We start from the raw sequence: 21,993 nt of genomic DNA, 5'->3' as shown, positions 1-21,993 counted from the left end.
TTGTTCACCAGCGGTCAACAACCTTTTCTGAGTCAAGATCATGGAGTCAAAATGCAAGCAGAGATCTACGGCTCAGATTTAAAAAAACATGACATAAACATAAGCCTTTGCAACATTAACTAATTAAACACAGTTCTGTAGCAATGAGGTTTGTACAGTAGGCTATAGGGCCTATATATCATCACTGAATATTGGCTGCACTTGAATTGGCCTGCCAATGTTGTTCTTCTCAGACCATTTCAAAAATTGTAGGTATATGGTCACACTGGTAATAGATAATTTGTTCTATTGCTTGTGAGGCACAGCTGAGTGAGCATAATAATTTGCTTATTTTTTGTACTGTACTGATGGCCTGCATCTGATGGTCAGTCTGAGGGGAGGGAACATCTGATGGTCAGTCTGAGGGGAGGGAACATCTGATGGTCAGTCTGAGGGGAGGGAACATCTGATGGTCAGTCTGAGGGGAGGGAACATCTGATGGTCAGTCTGAGGGGAGGGAACATCTGATGGTCAGTCTGAGGGGAGGGAGCATCTGATGGTCAGTCTGAGGGGAGGGAACATCTGATGGTCAGTCTGAGGGGAGGGAGCATCTGATGGTCAGTCTGAGGGGAGGGAACATCTGATGGTCAGTCTGAGGGGAGGGAACATCTGATGGTCAGTCTGAGGGGAGGAGCATCTGATGGTCAGTCTGAGGGGAGGGAGCATCTGATGGTCAATCTGAGGGAAGGGAAGGAGCAGCGGAGGCTGCCTCTCTCCCTCGTCACCGTCCCTCCTCTCTCCCTCCTCACCATCTCTCCTCTGTCCCTCCTTCAGCTGAGAAAAGGGGACACAGTCTTCCAGCTGATGGTGAGGCTTAAGTCGCACTGCATTACTTCTGCCTCATGAACCAATTAAATGTTGTTACTCCTATGTTGTTACTCCTATGTTGTTACTCCTATGACCAGAGAAATAACAACGACGCAAGCTTATTGAAACACTCACATTTTATGGCTTATAAAACGGATGAACTAAGTGTTGACAGTGCTGAATAACAACTTAAACATGAACTCAGTCAAGAAAAAAGCAGCTCTCTGCTGTATTCGTTGTCTCTCTACTCGTGGTTTTAAACGTTTTGAAATCTCACAGGATCAACTTTGCTGTGAGTTCAAGGCTTCTTTTTACAGTCTATGGAGCGAGGAAACTGTGCAGACTCTGTGATCTGAGCTATCTGATTGGGCAGCGGTAGGCCTATAGGTGCACTTGATTTGCTCTCTGGGCCTGCCGAGTAGGCGGAGTTCTACCTTTAGACACATGAAATGGTTTAAAATGGAAACACTTTGCCTTCCCGGCACTAGGGCTGCTGAATCAAGTGCACCTACCATCAACAGCGCGAAACCCAAAAATTTTTATAGGAACACAAGGCTTTATCGTTGGGTTTTTCACAGAAATGCTTGGTGATCGACTATGAATTTGGAATCTATCTTCCCACAACTGTCCCAGAGTGTTTGGTATAGGCTATTTCTTTCTCCACAAGTTGACCAATAGAATAGGTGAACGTTTCTACTACTAGTTATTTTGCCGTTTGTTACTCATCTTGTTGGTTGAGGAAAAATACATTTGGACAGTTATTCTAACATCTTCAAAGTGCTCATCAGAATTTGGTAATAAGTACCACACATTGTTGCATCTTCGACTTGCATGTTCTGTTAATATGAATTACCATAATTTAAATGTGATTTCTGTCATTCTGACAGATGGTGGACGCCCTAATCAGCTTAAGCACCCAATGCATATGAGGTCCGTTAAATTTCTCAAATGTCCGGTAAATTCAAATGCTTCTTGACAAATGTCCAGCGCAACATTTTCCTAACGGAAACCCTGGAATAGGGGGCCATTTGGGACCGTCTATAGCTTCTAGAACTGTAGGGATGTAAATGAAATGATGTATTATAGGACCATTTAGATGACGAATAACAAACAGAGTGGCGGTGGCCTCAACAAAGCTGGTCTCAAATGACGAGATAACCTTGTCTGAGACATGAAGATACATGTTAGCTCCCGAAGCTAATGCCTAGACTTTAGCTCAGTGGGATAACATGGTAGAGAGCCACACTAACAACCCAGGTATGATACCCAGTTCAACATACTCACCCAGTAGAGTCCTCAGGGGAGGAGAGGTCCACCACTGCAGCAAGAATAGGAAAAGGTTCACTTTACTATGAAATATTGTAGCGAAACCTCACAACAAATCAATGTTAGATGTACAGTAAGTATTTCTATATTGTTGTAGTATATTTGGTAAATCAAACTCTTTAAATGCAATGGCTACGCCCCCTGTGGTGGGGTCTGGTAGAGTAGCCTGTCTATACTATGCCCCCTGTGGTGGGGTCTGGTAGTGCAGCATGTCTATACTACACCCCCTGTGGTGGGGTCTGGTAGTACAGCCTGTCTATACTATGTCCCCTGTGGTGGGGTCTGGTAGTGCAGCATGTCTATACTACACCCCCTGTGGTGGGGTCTGGTAGTACAGCCTGTCTATACTACGTCCCCTGTGGTGGGTCTGGTAGTGCAGCATGTCTATACTACGCCCCCTGTGGTGGGGTCTGGTAGTGCAGCATGTCTATAGTACGCCCCCTGTGGTGGGGTCTGGTAGATCAGCCTGTCCCAATACCTCTATCAGCCTCAGGGGAGCCGAGAGCAGCCTGAACCGTGGTAAACTTCTCCAACAGCAACACACTCTGCCCCTCTTCAAAACCCAGATCCTACAGGAGAGAGAAGGGGTGAATTGATAAACTGATATCAGATCATATCTCAGAAACAAAACAGAAAAGACAAAAAAATCTCATCACAAGTTCACCAATCAACACCAAAGTTATCCTATAACAAAAGACTAGAGCCTGACCCGATTGTAGGCGATCGAATAAACCTCCAATTCCTTTCATTCTGTTAGCAAACATGCAAACTCTTGAAAATAAAATCGATGACCTACGCGGAAGATTAAACTACCAATGGGACATACAGGACTGTAATATTTTATGCTTCACAGAGCCGTGGCTGAACGACGACATTATCAACAGGTGACTGGTTATACGCTGTATCGGCAGGAAAGAACAGCGTTGTCGTTCAGACCTGGAGCGGCAGGTAGCCTAGTGGTTAGAGGCAGGTAGCCTAGTGGGTAGAGGCAGGTAGCCTAGTGGTTAGAGCGTTGGACTAGTAACCGAAAGGTTGTAAGATCGAATCCACGAGCTGACACGGTAAAATAAATCTGTGGTTCTGGCAGTTCAGTACAGTCCTAGGCCGTCATTGAAAATAAGGATTTGTTCTTAACTGACTTGCCTAGTTAATAAAAATAAAAAAAAGACAAGGGGCGGTGGACTATGTATTTTTGTAAATAACTCCTGGTGCACCATATCTAAGGAAGTCTCAAGGTTTTGCTCACCTGAAGTAGAGGATCTCATGATAAGCTGTAGACCACACTGTCTACCAAGAGAGTTATCATCTGTATTTTTCATAGCTGTCTACATACCACCACCGCTGGCACTAAGACCACACTGAATGAGCTGTATTCCGCCATAAACAGGAAAATGCTCACCCAGAGAGGAAAAAAACTGGACCAACTTTACTCCACACACAAAGACGCATACAAAGCTCTCCCTCACCCTCCATTTGGCAAATCTGACCATAATTCTATCCTAACGGCCTATTTTTCAGGACCAGATGCTAGAATATGCATATAATTGACAGCTTAGGATAGAAAACACTAAAGTTTCCAAAACTGTAAAAAGATTGTCTGTGAGTATAACAGAACTGATAATGCAGGCGAAAGCCTGAGGAAAATCCAATCAGGAAGTGACTCTTATTTTGAACGATCTGTTTTCCTATGCATCCCTATTGACCATTGAAAGGGATATCAACCAGATTCCTTTTTCTACGTATTCCCTAAGGTGTCTACAGCCTTTAGACGTAGTTTCACGCCTTTATGTTGAAGAATGAGCGTAAAGGACCACATTGCGTAAGTGGCCAGCTGAGGGCTCTCAGAGTGATTCTTGCGTAAAAGACAGAGGTAGCCATTTTTACTCTCGGTCCTACTCAAAAGCCAATTGTCCCAGTTGATATATTATCAAATAGATATTTGAAAAACACCTTGAGGATTGATTATAAAAAACGCTTGCCATGTTTCTGTCGATATTATGAATATAATTTGGATTCGGCGTTGTCGTGATTGCTTTTCTGATTTGTGACCAAGCTTCCTGCTGCTAGCTGGACATGATGCTATGCTAGGCTATCGATAAACTTACAGAAACGCTTGTCTTGCTTTGGCTGTAAAGCATAATTTCCAAATCTGAGACGACAGAGTGATTAACAAAAGGCTAAGCTGTGTTTCACTATATTTCATGAATATGAATATTTTCTAGTAAGATTATTTCGCTATGCTAATTAGTGTAGTTGATGACAATTATACCGGATCCGGGATGGGTAGTTCCAAGAGGTTTTAAACAGGTCAACATTCACAAGGCCGCAGGGCCAGACGGATTACCAGGACGTGCGCTGACCAACTGGCAAGTGTCTTCACTGACATTTTCAACCTCTCCCTGTCCAAGTCTGTAATACCAACATGTTTTAAGCAGACCAACATCGTGTCTGTGCCCAAGAACACTAAGATAACCTGCCTAAATGACTTCCTACCTGTAGCACTCACGTCTGTAGGCATAAAGTGCTTTGAAAGGCTGGTCATGACTCACATCAACACCATTATTCTAGAAACCCTAGACCCACTCCAATTTGCATATCACACCAACAGATCCACAGATGATGCAATCTCTATTGCACTCCACACTGCCCTCTCCGACCTCGACAAAAGGAACACCTATGTGAGAATTCTATTCTCATTGACTACAGCTCACAGTTCAACATCATAGTTCCCTCAAAGCTCATCAATAAGCTAAGGACCCTGGGACTAAACACCTCCTCTGCAACTGGATCCTGGACTTCCTGACGGGCCGCCCCCAGGTGGTAAGGGTAGGTAACAACACATCCGCCACACTGATCCTCAACACGGGGGCCCCTCAGGGGTGCGTGCTCAGTCCCCACCTGTATTCCCTGTTCACTCATGACTGCATGGCCAGGCACGACTCCAACACCATCATTACGTTTGCCAATGACACAACAGTGGTAGCACTGATCACCGACAACGACGTAGAGACCTGGCAGTGTGGTGCCAGGACAACAACCTCTCCCTCAACGTGATCAAGACAAAGGAGATGATTGAGGACTACAGGAAAAAGAGGACCGAGCACACCCCCATTATAAGACTGAAAAGATTTGACATGGGTCCTCAGATCCTCAAAAGGTTCTACAGCTGCACCATCGAGAACTGGTTGCATCACTGCCTGGTATGGCAACTTTTCGGCCTCCGACCGCAAAGCATTATAGAGGGTAGTGCGAAAGGCCAAGTACATCACTGGGGCCAAGCTTCCTGCCATCCAGGACCTCTATACCAGGCGGTGTCAGAGGAAGGCCCTAAAATGGTCAGATTCCAGCCACCTTAGTCAGACTTTTCTCTGCTACCACAGGGCAAGCGGTACCGGAGCGCCAAGTGTAGGTCCAAGAGGCTTCTAAACAACTTCTACCCCCAAGCCATAAGACTCCTGAACATCTAATCAAATGGCTACCCAGACTATTTGCATTGCCCCCCCTCTCTCTCTTTTACACTGCTGCTACTCTCTGTTGTTATCATCTATGCATAGTCACTTAAATAACTCTACCTACATTTACATATTACCTCAACTAACTGGTGCCCCGACACATTGACTCTGTACCGGTACCCCGTCTGTATATAGTCTCGCCATTGTTATTTTACTGCTGCTCTTTAATTACTTGTTATTTTTATTTCTTCATATTAATTTCTTTTTAACTACATTGTTGGTTAGGGGTTCGTAAGTAAGCATTTCACTGTAAGGTCTACTACACCTGTTGTATTCGGCGCAAGTGACTAATATGATTTGATTTGACCCCTGACCCCAGTCTCCCCTCACCATGAGCTGCAGGACCTTGCAGTTGAAGAGCTCAATGGAGGCCTCCTCACAGTCCTGATCCAGCTTCAACACCTGCTGCATGGCCCCCTCTGCCTCACCATACCGCTGGAGAGAGAAGAGGGGAGGAAGATGGAGTCAGATTTCACAGACAGACCGACAGACACACACCTACAGGAATGTTCACGTTCACAGTAGAGAGCTCAGACACTGACCTTCAACCCCATCAGTGCACTCCCCTTGCGGAAGTATCCCTTTGGCCAATCAGGGGCGAGCTGGATGGACCTCTGAGCGTCTGATAGGGCAGAGGGGTAGAGCTCCAGACACCAGTAGCAGTATGAACGATTCCCAAAGAACCTAAAAGAGAAAGAGAAACAGATAGCGAGAGGGAAGGAAGAAAGAGAGAGAGAGAGAGGACACATTAAAACACAAGTTGACAGAAATCTAATTTCAGGTCAGAGAGCATAGTTGGTGCGATACGTTGTATTTAGGGTCAGAGGTCAAGCTTTAAGGTGTACCTGTGGTCTTTGGGGTCACAGTGGATAGCCTCAGAGAACATGTCCACAGCCTGAGAGTACTGGCCCTGCTTAAACAACTGAATACCCTTCTCTGGAGGAGAACATACACATACAGTGTTAAACTGGGGTCATTTCAGTGAATAGAAATAATCATTCTGAGACAATTGTGTTCATGTCACCTGTTAGTGAAGCTCCCTTCTTCACAGGGTCTGAACTCTCCACCTGAAATGAGACAACTCAGTTAACACTGCCTCTGTGTGTGCGTGTGTGTGTGTGTGTGTGTGTGTGTATCCAGCCCTCCGCACCTCGCTGGTCCTAGACTCGTTCTCCTTGTTCTCTCTAGAGGCGTGGCCTGCACTGGTCCTGGCTTTGGGTCTGATGTGACTGGCAGCGTTGGCCACAAACGCACTGCGGACGTCCCACTCTGGCTCCTAGAGGAGGAGATGTAAACCACAACGGCACCCTTATAATGCACTGCTTATGACCAGGGCCCATAGAATCATATAGCTCTGGTCAGAAGTAGGGCATTATATAGGGAATGGGGTGTCATTTGGGCCGCAGATATAATAGACAGAAAGAGACAAATAAATACTTTCTATCATCCTATATCTATTTGTTTCTCTGGTGTATCCTCCCCTCCATACCTCCCTGCCTTCCATGTCCTTCCCTCCCTCCCCTACCTCCTCTGGGGTCCTGACAGGGGGCTGGCGGTTGCTCTTGTTCCCAGACACAGTGAGAGGAGGCGTGGGCTTGTTCTTGGCAGGAGGTACTACCCTCTCTACCTCCTCCTCCTCCTCACTTTCACTCTCAGACTCTGACGCTTCTCCCTCCTGCTCAGCATCCGCGCTCTTCTCCTTCTCCAGTTTCTTTCGTTCTTTCTGTCTCTGTAAAGAGAGAATGGTAAAAGGTGTGTTGAGGGAGGGTAAGGAGGACAGAGATGATGATGACAGGTGGACCAGGTACGACAGAGATGATGATGGCAGGTGGACCAGGTACGACAGAGATGATGATGGCAGGTGGACCAGGTACGACAGAGATGATGATGGCAGGTGGACCAGGTACGACAGAGATGATGATGGCAGGTGGACCAGGTACGACAGAGATGATGATGGCAGGTGGACCAGGTACGACAGAGATGATGATGGCAGGTGGACCAGGTACGACAGAGATGATGATGGCAGGTGGACCAGGTACGACAGAGATGATGATGGCAGGTGGACCAGGTACGACAGAGATGATGATGGCAGGTGGACCAGGTACGACAGAGATGATGATGGCAGGTGGACCAGGTACGACAGAGATGATGATGGCAGGTGGACCAGGTACGACAGAGATGATGATGGCAGGTGGACCAGGTATGACAGAGATGATGATGGCAGGTGGACCACAAGATGATGGCAGGTGGACCAGGTACGACAGAGATGATGATGGCAGGTGGACCAGGTACGACAGAGATGATGACAGGTGGACCAGGTACGACAGAGATGATGGCAGGTGGACCAGGTACGACAGAGATAATGACAGGTGGACCAGGTACGACAGAGATGATGGCAGGTGGACCAGGTACGACAGAGATGATGATGGACCAGGTACGACAGAGATGATGATGGCAGGTGGATCAGGTATGACAGAGATAATGACAGGTGGACCAGGTACGACAGAGATGATGATGGCAGGTGGACCAGGTACAACAGAGATGATGATGGCAGATGGACCAGGTACGACAGAGATGATGATGGCAGATTGACCAGGTACGACAGAGATGATGATGGCAGGTGGACCAGGTACGACAGAGATGATGATGGCAGGTGGATCAGGTATGACAGAGATAATGACAGGTGGACCAGGTACGACAGAGATAATGACAGGTGGACCAGGTACGACAGAGATAATGACAGGTGGACCAGGTACGACAGAGATAATGACAGGTGGACCAGGTACGACAGAGATGATGACAGGTGGACCAGGTACGACAGAGATGATGACAGGTGGACCAGGTACGACAGAGATAATGACAGGTGGACCAGGTACGACAGAGATAATGACAGGTGGACCAGGTACGACAGAGATAATGACAGGTGGACCAGGTATGACAGAGATAATGACAGGTGGACCAGGTATGACAGAGATAATGACAGGTGGACCAGGTATGACAGAGATAATGACAGGTGGACCAGACCAGGTATAATGACAGGTGGACCAGGTATGGCAGAGATAATGACAGGTGGACCAGGTATGACAGAGATAATGACAGGTGGACCAGACCAGGTATGACAGAGATAAACAAATAGTCACTGGTTCCTTATTTCTCTGGTGCAATATCAAAAACCAACTCCATTATTCAACTCTATTACGTCATTAATTATTCATTAACATTAATTACACAGACATTTCTTAATGACTATGTAGCAACAATGTTACTGTAGTAATGACAGTGTTATTACAGGTTCCACAGGTAGAAGAGAAACTTCATTTGAAGTGTTACCAGGTTGATTATGATGTGGTATAGGTGTGACGTAGTACAAGTGTGTGTGTGTTCCACTCACCTTTCTCTTAGCCCTGCGTCTCTCTGCTCTCCTTCTGGTCTTCTCCTCCTCACTGAACTCCTCCTCCCCACTCAGGACCTCTCCACCCGCGGCTGGACCTGGACCCCCTCTTCCTCCTCTTCCTCCTCCCCGCTCCATCTCCTCCTCCCCACTCAGGACCTCTCCACCCGCGGCTGGACCTGGACCCCCTCTTCCTCCTCTTCCTCCTCCCCGCTCCATCTCCTCCTGCTCACCTGGCCCATCTAGAAACACACAGAACCAGAGATCGAACACAAATTAACCAAACAAAACACGTTGGTGTTTGTTTAGTGTTACTTTTGTAACATGATCTTTACAGGTTGGTCTCACTGAGAAAGTTAGAGGCTTTGGAGGAGGAGAACAAAGAGAACAGGGAGGAGAAAGAGACAGAGGAAGAGGAGGAGAAAGATGAGGAGGAGGAGAAGGAGGCAGCAGCCCAGATATATCCATGTTTGAATGGATTCTGATTCTTTCCAGGGATACACAACATCCTGAAATATATATAGATGTTGTTGTTAGAAAGAATACTATATTTCCCTTGACGTAGTGATGCTGAATGTAAGAAATGTCTCAACATACCCCACTCTCCCCTACAGGTTAGTCTCATTGAGATGGAGACTGGAGGGAAAAGAGAAGGAATAAAGAGGACAGGGAGGAGAAGAGAGAACACAGTACAGTGCACATGCTGCTAGAGACTCTCCTTTGTTCTTTGGGTGGAAACATATTGGACCAGTGGATCCGTACAGGAAGTGTATCGTTACCTTACCAACAAGAAATTAGACACTTCCCCCTCCCCCCAACACACTCATATAGTGCATCCCAAATGGCACCCTATATTATATATTTCACTATTTTGGGTCATAGTCAGAATTAGAGCACTATACAGGGAATAGGGTGACATTTGGAACACACTTTAACAAAAAGGTTCAATCCAGACCAACTGTAGCTTGTTGAGGGCAGCACAGACAGATCAGAACCTCGCCCTTAAACACCCCCCTGTCTGCCACCTGGGTGGTTCCCTTACCGGACCCTGATAACCTCCTGTACCTTGTACTCCGGATCTGTGTCCCAAATGGAGCCCTATTCCCTATCGCTAGTGTCAATAGTAGTGCACTACATAGGGAAAAGGGTGCCATTTAAGAAGCAGCCTAGACCTATTGGTGCTGGGCCTGGCAGGGTCCATAGTATTCCTGCACACAGGGAAGCTGCCTACAATGGTTTCATTCTTTATTTCCATCAGCGTCCTTGTTTCTGGCTTATTCACTCAAGCCTCACAATCAGGAAAACGCTCGCCTGGTGGATCCAGCCTGATCGCTCATTCATTCAGTTTCATTTCAAGTGAAACCCATTTGAGTTCTGGGGAAACTTTGAGAAACTGATTGAAGCTAGAAGGTACTTCCTGATCTCTTCAAATAAGAAACTCATTTCCGTGTCAAAACTTGTCAGTGCCCTACTTAACAACCCTCGTCTAAACGTCTCATATTAGTTTTGTGTCTTTTTTTCCATACATTTTTACTGAGCCTATGTTAGAATGAAACAATGACTGAAACACGACTTACTAAGAAACAAGCCGTACCGTCTACGCTGGGAGTCAGGAAGCACGTACAGGGAGTGGATCTTTAATAACTAAACAAGGAGTACCATCTACGCTGGGAGTCAGGAAGCACGTACAGGGAGTGGATCTTTAATAACTAAACAAGGAGTACCATCTACGCTGGGAGTCAGGAAGCACGTACAGGGAGTGGATCTTTAATAACTAAACAAGGAGTACCATCTACACTGGGAGTCAGGAAGCACGTACAGGGAGTGGATCTTTAATAACTAAACAAGGAGTACCATCTACACTGGGAGTCAGGAAGCACGTACAGGGAGTGGATCTTTAATAACTAAACAAGGAGTACCATCTACACTGGGAGTCAGGAAGCACGTACAGGGAGTGGATCTTTAATAACTAAACAAGGAGTACCATCTACACTGGGAGTCAGGAAGCACGTACAGGGAGTGGATCTTTAATAACTAAACAAGGAGTACCATCTACACTGGGAGTCAGGAAGCACGTACAGGGAGTGGATCTTTAATAACTAAACAAGGAGTACCATCTACGCTGGGAGTCAGGAAGCACGTACAGGGAGTGGATCTTTAATAACTAAACAAGGAGTACCATCTACACTGGGAGTCAGGAAGCACGTACAGGGAGTGGATCTTTAATAACTAAACAAGGAGTACCATCTACACTGGGAGTCAGGAAGCACGTACAGGGAGTGGATCTTTAATAACTAAACAAGGAGTACCATCTACACTGGGAGTCAGGAAGCACGTACAGGGAGTGGATCTTTAATAACTAAACAAGGAGTACCATCTACACTGGGAGTCAGGAAGCACGTACAGGGAGTGGATCTTTAATAACTAAACAAGGAGTACCATCTACACTGGGAGTCACGAAGCACGTACAGGGAGTGGATCTTTAATAACTAAACAAGCATAGACCAGAACGAGACACACACGTTGTGTACAGCCATGGAACACAAACAGAGTCAATAACGCCTGGGGAAGGAACCAAAAGGGATGACTGATATAGGGAAGGTAATCAGGGAGATGATGGAGTCCAGGTGAGTCTGATGAGGCGCTGATGTGCATAACAATGGTGACAGGTGTGCGTAATAATGAGCCTGACGACCTCGAGCCCGGGGAGGGAGTATACGTGACACAAGCAGCAACGGTGTTGGACAAAAAAAAAATCTGGTGCCGAAATGAAAACCATGTTGTGTATCTGGTTCCCAAGGCCATCAGAGAAGCTGTTTGTGTTACACTACTTTGATAGGGAAGGACTTTACCTCCCCCTCTCTCTCTCTGCCATGATCTCAGTCTCTCTCTCTGCCATGATCTCAGTCTCTCTCTCTGCCATGATCTCAGTCTCTCTCTCTGCCATGATCTCAGTCTCTCTCTCTGCCATGCTCTCAGTCTCACTCCCTCTGCCAATCCTTCTCTCTCTGCCATGCTCTCAGACTCTCTCTCTCAATTCAATGGGTTTTATTGGCATGGGGAACATACTGTATGTTTACATTGGGTTTTATTGGCATGGGGACATACTGTATGTTTATATTGGGTTTTATTGGCATGGGGAACATACTGTATGTTTACATTGGGTTTTATTGGCATGGGGAACATACTGTATGTTTACATTGGGTTTTATTGGCATGGGAACATACTGTATGTTTACATTGGGTTTTATTGGCATGGGGAACATACTGTATGTTTACATTGAGTTTTATTGGCATGGGGAACATACTGTATGTTTACATTGGGTTTTATTGGCATGGGAACATACTGTATGTTTACATTGGGTTTTATTGGCATGGGGAACATACTGTATGTTTATATTGAGTTTTATTGGCATGGGGAACATACTGTATGTTTACATTGGGTTTTATTGGCATGGGGGACATACTGTATGTTTACATTGGGTTTTATTGGCATGGCGAACATACTGTATGTTTACATTGGGTTTTATTGGCATGGGGAACATACTGTATGTTTACATTGGCATGGGGAACATACTGTATGTTTACATTGGCATGGGGAACATACTGTATGTTTACATTGTGTTTTATTGGCATGGGGAACATACTGTATGTTTACATTGGGTTTTATTGGCATGGGGGACATACTGTATGTTTATATTGGGTTTTATTGGCATGGGGGACATACTGTATGTTTATATTGGGTTGTATTGTCATGGGGGACATACTGTATGTTTATATTGGGTTTTATTGTCATGGGGAACATACTGTATGTTTATATTGGGTTTTATTGGCATGGGGAACATACTGTATGTTTACATTGTGTTTTATTGGCATGGGGAACATACTGTATGTTTATATTGGGTTTTATTGGCATGGGGAACATACTGTATGTTTATATTGAGTTTTATTGGCATGGGGGACATACTGTATGTTTATATTGGGTTTTATTGGCATGGGGGACATACTGTATGTTTACATTGGGTTTTATTGGCATGGGGAACATACTGTATGTTTACATTGGGTTTTATTGGCATGGGAACATACTGTATGTTTACATTGGGTTTTATTGGCATGGGGAACATACTGTATGTTTACATTGGCATGGGGAACATACTGTATGTTTACATTGGGTTTTATTGGCATGGGGGACATACTGTATGTTTACATTGGGTTTTATTGGCATGGGGAACATACTGTATGTTTATATTGAGTTTTATTGGCATGGGGAACATACTGTATGTTTACATTGGGTTTTATTGGCATGGGGGACATACTGTATGTTTACATTGGGTTTTATTGGCATGGCGAACATACTGTATGTTTACATTGGGTTTTATTGGCATGGGGAACATACTGTATGTTTACATTGGGTTTTATTGGCATGGGGGACATACTGTATGTTTATATTGGGTTGTATTGTCATGGGGGACATACTGTATGTTTATATTGGGTTTTATTGTCATGGGGAACATACTGTATGTTTATATTGGGTTTTATTGGCATGGGGAACATACTGTATGTTTACATTGTGTTTTATTGGCATGGGGAACATACTGTATGTTTATATTGGGTTTTATTGGCATGGGGAACATACTGTATGTTTATATTGAGTTTTATTGGCATGGGGGACATACTGTATGTTTATATTGGGTTTTATTGGCATGGGGGACATACTGTATGTTTACATTGGGTTTTATTGGCATGGGGAACATACTGTATGTTTACATTGGGTTTTATTGGCATGGGAACATACTGTATGTTTACATTGGGTTTTATTGGCATGGGGAACATACTGTATGTTTACATTGGCATGGGGAACATACTGTATGTTTACATTGGGTTTTATTGGCATGGGGGACATACTGTATGTTTATATTGGGTTTTATTGGCATGGGAACATACTGTATGTTTACATTGGCATGGGGAACATACTGTATGTTTACATTGGGTTTTATTGGCATGGGGAACATACTGTATGTTTACATTGGGTTTTATTGGCATGGGGAACATACTGTATGTTTATATTGGGTTTTATTGGCATGGGAACATACTGTATGTTTACATTGGGTTTTATTGGCATGGGGAACATACTGTATGTTTACATTGGCATGGGGAACATACTGTATGTTTACATTGGGTTTTATTGTCATGGGGAACATACTGTATGTTTATATTGGGTTTTATTGGCATGGGGAACATACTGTATGTTTATATTGGGTTTTATTGGCATGGGAATACATACTGTATGTTTACATTGGCATGGGGAACATACTGTATGTTTACATTGGGTTTTATTGGCATGGGGAACATACTGTATGTTTACATTGGGTTTTATTGGTATGGGGAACATACTGTATGTTTACATTGGGTTTTATTGGCATGGGGAACATACTGTATGTTTACATTGGCATGGGGAACATACTGTATGTTTACATTGGGTTTTATTGGCATGGGGAACATACTGTATGTTTACATTGGGTTTTATTGGCATGGGGAACATACTGTATGTTTACATTGGGTTTTATTGGCATGGGGGACATACTGTATGTTTACATTGGGTTTTATTGGCATGGGAACATACTGTATGTTTACATTGGGTTTTATTGGCATGGGGAACATACTGTATGTTTACATTGGGTTTTATTGGCATGGGAACATACTGTATGTTTACATTGGGTTTTATTGGCATGGGGGACATACTGTATGTTTACATTGGGTTTTATTGGCATGGGAACATACTGTGTGTTTACATTGGGTTTTATTGGCATGGGGAACATACTGTATGTTTACATTGGGTTTTATTGGCATGGGGGACATACTGTATGTTTACATTGGCATGGGGAACATACTGTATGTTTACATTGGCATGGGGAACATACTGTATGTTTACATTGGCATGGGGAACATACTGTATGTTTACATTGGCATGGGGAACATACTGTATGTTTACATTGGCATGGGGGACATACTGTATGTTTACATTGGCATGGGGGACATACTGTATGTTTACATTGGCATGGGGAACATACTGTATGTTTACATTGGCATGGGGAACATACTGTATGTTTACATTGGCATGGGGAACATACTGTATGTTTATATTGCCAAAGCAAGTGAAATAAACAAACAAAAGTGAGAAGAAACTAATTGAACAACGTCAACAAAAAATTATTCGAAATTACAACTCAAAAAGGTTAAAAAAATATAGACATTTCAAGTGTTATTATCAGCTATATTTAGCAATGTGCAAATAGGTGTAGTACGAATAGCGGGGGACGATAAACAGATAAATATTTGTGGTATTTATAATATTGTTTGTGCTCCACTGGCTTCCCTTTTCTCATGGTAACGAGCCACAAATCTCACTGCTGTGACTGCACACTGCGGTATTTCACATAGAACATATGGGTGTTATCAATGCTGGATTTGTTTTCAAATATTCTCTCTCTCAACAAAACAATGTCAATAAAAAATAATGCCAGAAGACATGAAACAAAACAGAGGGCTAAAGGAATATGTTTGCCTTGTGATTCCATCCACCTCGGTCAGCCTGTGAGGTGACGGCAGCCAGAACAGATGTTCAGTGACGGAAGAACTGGGTGCGTCCCAAATGAAACCCTATCCTCCACCACTCCCCTATGGCCCCTGGTCGAAGGAAGTGCACTAAATAGGGAAATGGTGCCATTTGGGACTCAGCCTTACAGAAGGATCCCTGTAAGTCCAGAAATAGAACCACCACCGACTAACCAGCAGCAGGCCTGTCGCCTGGGCCTGAGGAAGGAAGAGAAACTCAATCTGTTTGGCATTAGCAGCCAGACTCAAACACACCCAGAGAGGAGCAACTGAAGAGAGGAGGAACGTGTGTGTGTGTGTGTGTGTGTCTGTGTGTGTGCGTCTGTGTGTGTGTGCCTGTGTGTGTGTGTGTGTGCCTGTGTGTGCCTGTGTGTGTGTGTGTGTGTGCCTGTGTGTGTGTGTGTGTGTGTGTGTGTGTGCCTGTGTGTGTGCCTGTGTGTGTATGCGTCCGTGCGTTTGACCTCTGGGACCCAACAGGACTATAAGTAATAGGATGTTATTTTACATTATGTAAAGGCCTCTGCGTTATTCCCAGCAGAAACCGTTTGTGCATGTATTTCTGTGATGTTTTTGTTTGTTTTGGTCTGTTTTGGTCTTCGGCAGGTGTTTATGTGGCTGTACGGGCGCGCAACATTTCACAAGGCAAGCTGAAGTCGACACCCCTTCATCGGTTATTGGTCAACAGTAGGGATTCTTCAATGAAGTGTCTGTTAGAACACTTCATTTATAGAACACTCATTTCCTAGCGGTTTAGGGCATTGAGCCAGTAACCGAAAGGTCGCTGGTTCGAATCCCTAGGCCGGAAAGGTGGAAAAATCTGCCGTTCTGCCCTTGAGCAAGGCAGTTAGCCAACAACTGTTCCCTGGGTGCCGTGGATGTCGATTAAGGCAGCCCCCTGCACCTCTCTGATTAAGAGGGGTTGGGTTAAATGTGGAAGACACATTTCGGTTAAATGCATTCAGATGTACAACTGACTAGGTATCCCCTTTCCCTTGAAAAATACTGCACCAAACATCTTAGTTAAATGGACAATTGTTTGATCTCCTTAGCAAAAAAAAAGTCCAAATGAAAGACAGATTTCATGAGTTCGATGAATTCTAACTATTTTGAGGAAGTGTATACTGGCTACGGCGACTCGAGATGAACAAAACGTACTATTACCGTTTTCTGTTTCTTTTAAGCAAAGGTCTTTTAAGGGAGTACGCGAGCACACTCGTTCGGTTCACCTGGCAGAGTTGGGCTAGGCGCCAGCTGAACCAAAGCATGCCGAAGCCCTATCGACCCTGGGCAAAAGTAGTGCACTATAAAGGGAACAGGGAGCCATTTGAGATGCAGACCAACTCAACTACAACCATGACAAATATACTCAAAACAGCCTCAAACAACCTCATCTTGACGCAAGTGTTAAACCATGTGTGGAATGAGATATTCTCCCTCTTCATAATGGAATGATCAAGCTGCAAAGTTAGCACAGGAAAAGGGCCTGATCCAACCAGTATGTTTGCTTCTCACAAGGACAGAGAGCGTTGTCAGCACTTCTGACTGGCTGGCTGACATCTGGGCTCTTGTTCTGTAAGGTGAAACGTTCAGAACATTGCAGATAGAAATGCAATGAATAATATAGAGCATGCCCTATTCGACATGATAGATAGACAATCCTATCTACACAATGCATTTCTATCGGAACATTCTGGAATGTTGGATTACCTTGGTCAACAAGGCTCACTCCCCTTAAACACACAACGGCTCCTCCCTGGGTCATGTTCAGTAGTCACAAAACTGGGGAAACTTTTAGAAACTGGAAGGTACTTCCTGATCTCTTCAAATAAGAAACTAATTTCTGTGTCAAAACTTTTCAGTGCCCTCCTTAACGACCCTCGTCTAAACATCTCATATTAGTTTATATTAGTTAGTTTTGTGTCTTTGTTTCCATCAATTCTTACTGAGCCTATGTTAGAAATAAACAATGACTGAAACACGACTTACACTGCTAAAAACGAGCAGCAGCATTGTCAGAAAAACCACCCTTCTTTCTGGTGCGATATGAAAACCATGCTGTGTATCTGGTTCCCAAGGCCAGCAGAGAAGCTGTTTGTGTTACACTACTTTGATAGGGAAGGACTTTACCTCCCCCTCTCTCTCTTCTCTCTCTGCCATGCTCTAAGCCTCACTCTCTTCTCTCTCTGCCATGCTCTCAGCCTCACTCTCTTCTCTCTCTGCCATGCTCTCAGCCTCACTCCCTCTGCCACTCCTTCACTCTCTCTGCCATGCTCTCAGCCTCACTCCCTCTGCCACTCCTTCACTCTCTCTGCCATGCTCTCAGCCTCACTCCCTCTGCCACTCCTTCTCTCTCTGCCATGTTCTCAGTCTCTCTCTCTCTCTTCCATGCTCTCAGTCTCTCTCTCTTTGCCATGCTCTCAGTCTCACTCCCTCTGCCACTCCTTCTCTCTCTGAACATCTGTCTTTCTCCCGCTCTCTGCCTCTCGCTCTCTGCCTCAATTTAATTCAAAGGGATTAATTGGCATGGAAACATACTCTGTTTACATTGCCAAAGCAGGTGAAATAAACAAGTGAGAAGAAACTAATTCAACAACATCAAACAAAAAACTATTTAAAATTAACAGTAAACATTGCACTTAAAAAGGTTGAAAAAAATAGACATTTCAAGTGTTATATTATCAGCTGTTTTAACAATGTGTAAATAGTTGTAGTTCGAATAGCGGGGGACGATAAACAGATAAATATTGGTGGTATTTATATGTCTCTCTCTGCATGCCTGTGGTTTCCTGCCACTCAGAGACAAAGTACCCCTCCCCCCCGTCACCCATAATGCCTTAGGCTGACAGACCAGAGAAGAAGACAGAAGGGAGTCAAATCAAAGCAGAACACTTTGTTAGTAGTTAGCCACCACACAGTCACCCACAAAGAATACACACAACACAACCCATCTCCATACCACCCTCATCACCCTCATCGGCCCAATGAAACAGACGGGTGGGTTCTGTCTGTGTCAGCAAAAAAATCCATGTTTCCCCTGTCGTATAATGGATCAGTTCAGCTCTAATCCATTCCCTCTATTCTCTTATGACAAAGACATCCTTCTGGTTTGACCAAACAAGGCCACAGAGGACTGTAGTGTGTGTGTGTGAGTCATCACGGAAGAGGATTTCTCAGGCAGCTAAAAGTCAGAGGACAATCAAACTGAAAGTCAAATATTTCCTCCAGGTGGAACGCCATTTGGAACGCGGACAGCCCCAGATGTTATCGTCAAACCTACACGGCCTCTTCAGTGTGATGACAGCGATCAGGTGCCTCTCATTTGAATACCACAACAACAATGACCAGATTGTCTGCTGACTCTCTGCTCTCTGCTCGGATGCTGTTGCAACACCTTCATCTGACGGAATCAGAGGTGCTGAAAATAGCCTGGGAATGATGTTTAACTAGTTTACTGTGGAAGAGAGGAATGTTATGTATATCCCAAAATCCATGTTCTCTCTCTCTCTCTCTCAACTTGTTGATCGGGGGTATCAATTAGAGTGTGGATTATTACTGTTTAAATACATGCTGTTAGTCTACTGTGGAAGTGTGGAACATTACAGGTATCCACATACAAGGGTTCATTATGTGTTTCACAGAAGTGTGTATTGACATTTTGTTAAAAGCATGGCCCAATTATTGCAGGTTTGATTCCTATATCTTGGTCTAGTAGAGTGCATCTTGGTCAATTGCAGTGCATCTTGGTCATGTAGAGTGCATCTTGGTCATGTAGAGTGCATCTTGGTCATGTAGAGTGCATCTTGGTCATGTAGAGAGTATCTTGAGCAATGTCAGTTAGTGAGTGCAATAGCCCAGGCCTAGCTACACACTACAGTCCTCTGTGGCCTTGGTTTATACAAACTACAGTCCTCTGTGGCCTTGGTTTATACACACACTACAGTCCTCTGTGGCCCTGGCATATACACACTACAGTCCTCTGTGGCCTTGGCTTATACACACACTACAGTCCTCTGTGGCCTTGGCTTATACACACTGCAGTCCTCTGTGGCCTTGGCTTATAGAAGAAGCGTCCTGAATTCACCACCACAACACCAATTTGAGACAAAAGACTAAACCAGGAACTAGGGAATAGAAGGCCTTTAGATTTAAACAAGAGTCTGGGAATTACTGGTAACTGCGTTCTATTGGAATTAGTCATCAATTTGTTCTCTTACATTTAGGGTAGAGATTCATCCAGAGTTAATGTCATAACATATGCCATTTAGCACACTCTTTTATCCAAAGCGACTTTCAGTCATGCGTGCATACAATTTACATATGGGTGGTCCCGGCAATTGAACCCACTACCCTGAAATTACAGGCCCCATGGTCCTACCATCTGAGCAACACAGGACCAGATCTGTTCCACAAAGACACACAACCCTCGAGCCAAGAGGACTGTGTCCCCTTAGCTATGTGCACTGCACCGTGTCTTGTAAGCATAATGGAAACAAAGTCTCAGATTCCGATGTGGCGTGTCGGCACATGCAGATCGAGCAGAGAGACAGAAAAGCCTACACAAAGGACTGAAGAAGAAACATACTGATTCTGTGAGTGAGAGAGCAAAAATAATGGTTTATTTTGATTTATTTAACAAGGCAGGTCAGTTAAGAACAAATTCTTATTTACAAATGACGGCCTACAGCGGCCAAACCCTAACCAGGACGACGCTGGGTCAATTGTGCACCGCCCTATGGATCATCCAATCACAGCCAGTTGTGATACAGCCTGGAATCAAACCAGGGTCTGTAGTGACAACTCTAGCACTGAGATGCAGTGCCTTAGACCGCTGTGCCACTCGGGAACCCAAAAGCAAATATACTTTATTTAAAACAGGACCAATCTGCAGTTCCTACATACATTTTTGGACTAAAATTAATTAAATATATATATATATATCCATTGATCCTCATGAGCTTAGTTCAACTGTTGCACCCCATCAGAACCCAAAATATAAGCTTGTTTTACTCCAATGTTTGTAAACAAAGTATATGTAAACAAACACTATACAGGCTCAAAAAATGAATAAAACTATCATTTTGATATCACGGCTGATCCGTCCTTACATCCGTAACTCGAACTATGAATTTGAGAGAGGTTAAATTTTTCCAAGTTCCTCCCTCAGACTTGTTATGGTTTCAACCGCTTTAAATACAAGGCAACCTTTTATAGGAACATACATGACTAACATAAACAAAATAATATCACTCCTATTTGTGATCACAATAGGCTATCACACAGCATAGGAGCATGTTAACTTGTGTAACTTGTCTTCAGTCGAGTAGACTCGCCAGCGAGAAATCGATAATCGATAAACACTACACACGTAAAATACATAGACATTTATGAGTTCAATAACTTTACAGTGGCCTCGCAGTTACTTTTACTTACCGCCTCCAATACCCAGCAGTCGGCAAATGTCTCTTGTGAACTTCATCAGTTCGACCATCCAGCATTATCAACTCGAATACAAAATATACAAAACACTGAAAGTATATCACTTTAAAACTAGATAAAAGTGCCAGTATTGACCGCGGTTACCCCACAGTTTAACCGCCGGGTGAATCGATCTTAGTTGTTCGTTCAACTGCCTTTATCTGCGCCGTTTCCTGAATGCGGACGAGCTACATCTGACACTCGTAAATGATCAAGCTATCCGACAGACAGAATCTATGCGCCTCTACACTAAGCTTTACGAGCGCTCTCTCGTCCAAATCCGAGTTCCACCTGATACCGTGTTCCTAAGTGTGGTTGCGCATGGAAAGCTTGTATAGTTAGGTAGGGCTACACGAGACTAGCTTGACCGCAACGTTTCCTGCATGTGGGCATGTGTCTGCCTGCCACGACCACTCTCTTGGCAAAGCAATAATGAAACTCAGATATCATCTGAAGATGAATAAATGAAAGCTGAAACTTAAAATTAACCGCGGACTGTGATGTGAATTTCATTAAAAATATCAGGGGAGCTTTGAAAGGAAACATGTTTTGATATGCTTGTTTCGGGATATTGAAACTTCAGTTCCTACTTACTTAAAGGACATTTGGTGAAAAAAACTGAACGCTACAATATACTGTAGTGTTATACGAATTTATTCTAGTACATTGACATGATCTGTGTCCGGTAAACAACCCGGGTAAAGTTACAGCCTGGAGTCCATAGTCAGACCAGTAAAGTATCCCTTAAACCACTAGGTGGCGATAGTTCACTGTCATAGAGAAAGAACGAGCGAGGGAAGAAGTAGGTAGACAGAGGGAGTGGGAGAGA

The 21,993-nt window shown here is 44.2% G+C and overlaps 1 protein-coding gene across 1 annotated transcript; it reads right to left on the bottom strand.

Annotated features, from left to right (window-relative positions):
- Window positions 1-676: 676 nt before the first annotated feature.
- LOC116369659 (hsp70-Hsp90 organizing protein 1) lies at window positions 677-21,384 on the bottom strand. The gene is made up of 10 exons (XM_031819567.1): window positions 21,120-21,384; window positions 9,076-9,317; window positions 7,210-7,413; window positions 6,835-6,960; window positions 6,709-6,751; window positions 6,530-6,620; window positions 6,227-6,368; window positions 6,015-6,119; window positions 2,651-2,741; window positions 677-2,164 (listed from the first exon to the last, which is right to left on the bottom strand). The coding sequence occupies exons 1-10, from the start codon at window positions 21,175-21,177 to the stop codon at window positions 2,127-2,129; spliced, it is 1,140 nt and encodes a 379-aa protein (XP_031675427.1). The 5' UTR covers window positions 21,178-21,384; the 3' UTR covers window positions 677-2,126.
- Window positions 21,385-21,993: the final 609 nt, after the last annotated feature.

This window comes from Oncorhynchus kisutch, unplaced genomic scaffold, assembly GCF_002021735.2.
Source record: "Oncorhynchus kisutch isolate 150728-3 unplaced genomic scaffold, Okis_V2 scaffold2271, whole genome shotgun sequence".
NCBI lineage: Eukaryota > Metazoa > Chordata > Actinopteri > Salmoniformes > Salmonidae > Oncorhynchus > Oncorhynchus kisutch.
This window is presented reverse-complemented; position numbering and strand designations above follow the sequence as displayed.